Source organism: Hemibagrus wyckioides, linkage group LG05 (assembly GCF_019097595.1).
Source record: "Hemibagrus wyckioides isolate EC202008001 linkage group LG05, SWU_Hwy_1.0, whole genome shotgun sequence".
In the NCBI taxonomy this organism is placed as follows: domain Eukaryota; kingdom Metazoa; phylum Chordata; class Actinopteri; order Siluriformes; family Bagridae; genus Hemibagrus; species Hemibagrus wyckioides.
The window spans coordinates 20,534,766-20,540,915 of NC_080714.1; the positions used below are offsets into that span (position 1 = coordinate 20,534,766).

At 41.4% G+C, this 6,150-nt stretch overlaps 1 protein-coding gene across 1 annotated transcript; it reads right to left on the reverse strand.

Moving 5' to 3' along the window:
- Positions 1 to 4,586: 4,586 nt before the first annotated feature.
- Positions 4,587 to 6,150, reverse strand: cebpb (CCAAT enhancer binding protein beta). The gene has a single exon (XM_058390210.1). The coding sequence runs from the start codon at positions 5,912 to 5,914 to the stop codon at positions 5,075 to 5,077; it is 840 nt and encodes a 279-aa protein (XP_058246193.1). The 5' UTR covers positions 5,915 to 6,150; the 3' UTR covers positions 4,587 to 5,074.

Below are 6,150 nucleotides of genomic sequence, written 5' to 3' on the forward strand. Positions count from 1 at the left end.
TTATTTTAGCTTTTAAACACTGCAGGGATGAAGAGGTCATACCACTGGCATGTTGCTTTCGAAAAGGTTGTATTATAGCTATCCTGTGTGTGTGTGTGTGTGTGTGTGTGTGTGTGTGTGTGTTGGGGGGGGGGGGGGTAAACGTGGTTTTCAATAGTGAAAGAACTCAACAACATAAAAATGTCTTAAAATAGAGAAGTCAGTCTAACCACTTTCTAAAAGTCAGTTAAAGCTGAAGCTTTGGAGGAACTGCACTACAGTGATCACTTAAGACATGACTGAATTTTCGCCCAGATTAATCAGTCCTAACTCAACCACGACGTTCCTAGAGAGATAACTTCCCGGAACAGCACTAACAGAAGTAAGGAACCGGGAGATGGAATGTGTTTCCTCTAAAAGAAAGCATTAGAGTGTAACGGACTTGGAGCTGGTTTCGGCGTGTGGGCTTGCAGGAGAGCTTTGGTTTGTTTTGCAGGAGGAAAGATTTACGCAATAACCGTTTATGACCACGAGCCCCGACACTGCCGGTAAACTCCAGCCGGGAACAAAAGTGGGCGTGGCTTTCCCTCCAGGAGGAGACGCTCAAGTAGGAACGATCATGTGGGAAAACCCAGAGCGCGCGAGTCGGAGACACGGACACAAGCATGACTCCAGGGGGGCGGGGCTTAATAAACCGCTTCCGGCGATTGACCCATCGTGTGCCAGAGGGTCGGAAAGTCCAAAATGTCGTGTACTCCGTGTACCCATGTGTACACAGGATGCAAAGGTCTTATTAAGGCTTGAAGTGTGTATATCAGCATTTTTACATGCTAGAAGAGAAGTTAGAAACGTAATTAAATATGGAAAAAAACCCTGGTGTTCAGTTCTGCCTCTGTGAGAATGACTCGCTGATTCAGAAGACAAGTTTCCCAGCTTCCCATTTTTTTTTAAAGTGAAAATTAAGTTAACTACAGGGCAGCTCTGGGATAGATGATTACTTTCGCTGATTTTTTTTGTTTGTTTTGGATCTAGCTTTATTGTATTAGAAGATTAGTTGTTGACCTCAAATAGCATGATTGATCACATTCAATTAGACACATACGCAACCTACCAGTGTTTCTTTAAGAAAGACACTGATCACGAGCATAATGTTCATTCAGTAAAAAATGAAGTGCTCCTACAAAAAGTGTCTGCACAGGAGTTTAAAAAAGCATGATTTCATTTGCAAACTGGTTACTACTCTCTTTTTTACTGCTCTTGAAAGAGCTCTGCAATTTATGGCTCTGCAGCCAACCAGAGTATAGATAGTGGAAATTGACTTTCTGGGATATTATCTTATCACTAGGATTACATCATTGGTGCTTTGGATATCATCTCTGGGTCATACAAGAACGAAATATGTAAGTGGATCAGATCCCACCTCAAATTTGATCCACTAAATCAGGAAACCAACAAGAAACACAAAGTGCAAATGTCTATATTAAATTGCTATACCCGAATACCATCATTCCTATTGAAAATGAAAACTGAACATAGTATAAGGAGATTGCTATGAAGTCATAACCAGGTATTTTGTGCATTCAACTAATTCTTGTAGCCTAACGATCTCTTTTGATCCTGAGAACTACTGCTCCTGCCACTTCAATGCTTAGCTATGTAGGATGAGATAGATTAGTAGGCCTGCTAATCTGATGGTTATAAGGCCAAATCCCGGGTCCACCAACCTGCCACACCTGGGCCCCCGAGCAAGGCCCTTAACCCTTAATTGTATAAAATGAGAAAAAATGCATGTTGCTCTGGAAAAGGGTGTCTGCCAAATGTAGGTAAAAATAATTACACTAATAACTTTAATAGAAGTACAGTCACCGTGGGTGGCTTAAACAATACTAATGCAACCATTTTGAATTGCATATTCTTTAGTGATTTTGAAAACTACTACAATAGAAAGGACTGATGTTTAGGCAAAATAGTTCTTAACACTTTGAAAACATTCTTATTTTTTTGTTTTTTTTTTAGAAAATTCATGTAAGCTTTTAAATATAACCTCAACTGAAATAAGGTTTGCTAAAACGTGTCTACACATTTATTGTGCGTGTAACATATCTGTGTCTAACTATTGTTCTTTTGGTCTATGTTTAATTTTTGCATCAGCGTGGTAGCTGTTCTTGAGTGGTGCTTGTGATGGTTGGGAAACAGAAAAAAGCCACTTTGAAGGAGAAGGAAGTGACATTGAGCAACACACAGCTACTCTGCTTTTCTACTCCAGAATGGGAAGTGTTGTGAAATGTACCTCATGCAAAAACAATGACAGGTCACCAAGCCTATTAGTATTCTTCCACCAAATTTTTGTCAAAAAAAAAAAAAAAATCAACAGGCTTTTAACATTTTTCTTATGGTATGACACTCAGTTAAATAAACAAACATACCGAAAAATAGGCCTAGCTGGCACAAAAGTGTAATCCTGAAAGCAACCATTGTATTATCTCAGTGGATCTCAAGCCAAACCATGAGGCAGAAATATATCTTGGATGGCATGTCAGATCATCAGGGCATGCACACAAATAGTCACACCTTAAGTGCAATGCGAAGTTGTTAATCCGTCTATTGGGTTTGGGAGTTGGTAGAAAACCAGATGAAACACACACTGAAACGGAGAACAGGCGAAACTTCACGCAGACATTACCCAGTGCTCAGGATCAAACCAGGAACTCTGGAGCTGCGAGGCAGCAATGTTACCACTGTGATCGCCCCTGAAGGTCACCAAAGTTAAACAAAAACTGATTCTCAAATGGTTGTCTTAATAAACCTAAAGAATTTTAGAATTTTTGTTTTTGTAGCTATTTTAAACCCTTTTTAAGGCATAAAGGCCTGATGCCTTGTGTCTAAATGTAATACAGTGATGAAATATCCATTATCCATTATATATGAAGTTCTATCATTAATATTCTGTATAATGTTAACTTTGTTTAAGAAGTAAGTGGGTAATGATTTTCCTCCATTGCTCCGGGCGTGAGGAGAATGTTTAGACAAAAAAAGATGGTAGTTTTATAAGATTTACATTATATAACTTTACATATTTGTTATATTTAAAAGAATTGCTGTACTTGTCACTCTGATTCACCTCCCCCTTCTCTCTCTCTCTCTCTCTCTCTCTCTCTCTCTCTCTTTCTCTCTCTCACTCTCCCACCCTTGATTGTCATGGTGATGACCTCTGATAAAGGGCTGTAGATGGGTGTGTGTGTGAGGTGTTCTCTTCTTCTCTTCTTAATCTGCATGTACCACTGAGCACCTGTCTGTCTGGTTCCTCTGCACTTACTCTCACACAGCAGCTCTGTACCCTACCTGCAGGGTCAGATATGCACACACCACTGGCAACCCCAGCATTATAAACAGGTTCAACTACCTCGCTATCCAAAAAAAAAGCAAAAAAAAAAAAAAAAATTCCAATTGACAATGTTATCTCGGGGCCAAGTTTCCCCATGTAAGCTATCTTTTGTGTTGTGATGCAACACCTTTTAAGATTTGATCATGCTATTTTAATATCAGTGCTTCTGAAAACCTCAGTGCAGGTTTGTTTATTTGATATTTGTGGATGGAAATATGTGGCCATCATTACACTTTAAGCAAGGAAGTGCCAGAAAATGGGTTTATTGGCTCATAATGGAGAAGTTTATTAAGGCCCAGAGCACTGGCTCAGGTAGTGTGGTTAATTACAGCCTAGGCCCTTTTTTTTGTACTGGGCATAATACTCTTGCATATTATAACGGGTTTTTTATGTCAGTAATATGATGAAAGCATTAATTTGGATGATTAAATATTATGATGTTTATTTCTGGACTATTGAGATATTTTAAAATGCCCAAACGTAGTCATCTTAAACCTTTGACACCTAGTAATAAAATTGAATGCGTATATTATGACCAATAAGACCTGTTTTGTCTCTTGTGGGTCCTAATCTTTATACTAGAACAAAAACCTCACTTTTCTATCCCCTTTTTTCTTGTGTTTTCTAAAATTAAGCAGATTTGGACTTTTAGGTTTGCCATAATATTGTATTCATATTAAAATGTGTGTGTGTTTAGAGAAGAAGCAGCCACATCTTTGTCGTTTTGGGGCGTTGCTAGTCTAGCCTTGACCCCAACTCTGAGAGATCACTGAACCCGGTAGACTATTGACAATGCCTGTGTGCTTTAGATAATTTCTGCTTTACTGCTGCACGAAGTGGACAAAGGACAAACCTGTAAAAAAAAAAAAAAACAGGTTTCTTCCAACCCCTCTGCATCTAATGCATCTTATGAAAATGTTACATTTCCTAACAGATACTACTGTATTATTAACAGATATTTACAATATATATGGATATAGTAGATTTTACATCATAACGTATACTTGATATTGCAGTGCTCAATGTTTAATCCTAAAATAATGACCAAATAAAATGGATTCAAACTACATTGAAGAAACTGAGCAACTGAATGTTCATATTTTATACATGGAATGTTTATTGTCTTAACTGAAGTGTCAAAATATGACAAGTCTTTCTACACAGAAAAGGTGAGTGTGACTTGATTCAGCGCAATTAGAAAAAAATAGTCAGACAACCAAGCTCAAAAAGAAATAAAAATCATTTAATTCAATAAAATATTATATAACAATACAAGATATTTACCATTATTCTGTTTTAGCACACTACTTCATTGCATGGCCAATACTGTTACAATGCGTTGCATCATACCTCTGCAGTACAACTCTTCCCTCGACAGCCACTGCCCCAGATTATGGGGGGAAAAGGTTTTTTTTTTAAATAACAGAGTATTATTAAAACAGTAGACATTTCACCCGTACAAAAATACTGTACAGACCAAAGAATTTGAGCGGGCTTCCACAACACCACCAGAGTGACACAGTCATCGGGCATGGGAGAAAGTGTTGCGCAATCCAGGCGCTAGTTCCCTTTACACGCTCTTTCGCTCTTGTAAACATTTTTTAAGAACTGTTCGTCATTTTCACGAATAAATGTCTCATATGTAGAAAAAAATGGAACTTTGGAACCGATGTTTATTAGTCTTATGCAGAAAGGTTGTTGAAGCAAGCGTTAGCACTGGCCGGTGGCGGAGAGTAGGTTGCGCAGCGTGGCCAGCTCTCGGGACAGTTGCTCTACACGTTTCTGCAGCCGCTCGTTTTCAGCCGCCAGCTCCAGCACCTTGTGCTGCGTCTCCAGATTGCGCATTTTCGCTTTGTCCCTGCTCTTGCGCACGGCCAGGTTGTTGCGCTCACGCCGCTGTCTGTACTCGTCGCTGTCCTTGTCCAGCTTCTTCTTGCCTTTACCTGTAGAGGGGATTTTACCGCCCGGTTGAGGCGATCTGGCTTTGCTGGGTGGTGCGGGCGTGCCAGGCGGGCTAGAGCACGACGAGGAGGCGTTGGAGATGTTTCCCAGGCTTCCACTGGGCGCCGTCTGGTACTGCAGGTAGGCGCGCATGTCGAATCCCCCCGATCCGTCCATCCGAGGGTCTTCGTTCACGTCACCTCGCCACTGACTTTTGCCGTAGGCGCCCAGGAAGTCCGGGCTGAAGACGGTGTCGAGCCGCGTCTCCTGAAGCTCTGGGTAGCCCAGCTGGCTCCGGTTGGCGTCGCGTTCAGTCAGCGACGTGTAGCTCTTGTAAGCGGACGCCTCGACAGCAGCTCGCTTGCTCTTGGCGTCCTCGCTGATAGTGAAGTCCTGGTTATAGATCTCCTCGCCGCTGATTGTCGGCTGGTGGTAATGGAGAGCGGAGTCCAAGTAAATGCTGAAGTCGATCGCCTTCTCCTGCTCGGAGATGCCGAGTTTCGTCATCGAGTCAGTGGAAGGTTTGTACACGCCGCCGTGGACGGGACTCAGACTGTGGCCGCTGTGGAATGCAAGGCAGTCCCTTTCGTAAATACCGACCACTTCCATGGATCTTAACACCCGCCGGATTGCGGCAGGACGCTAAAGCATGGGCTGATTGCCCTGACAAAACTTTACACCCACGAACTCGCAAAAAAAAAAAACAGCAACAAGCACTATTAACGTTTCAGTATAAATATTCCTGAAACACCAGTTACGAAAGTTGACAAATCAGCCTGATCTGATCTGATCTGATCTTGATGTAAGCCGCGTGCTCGTATATGAACGCGCTGTCAAGTCCCATG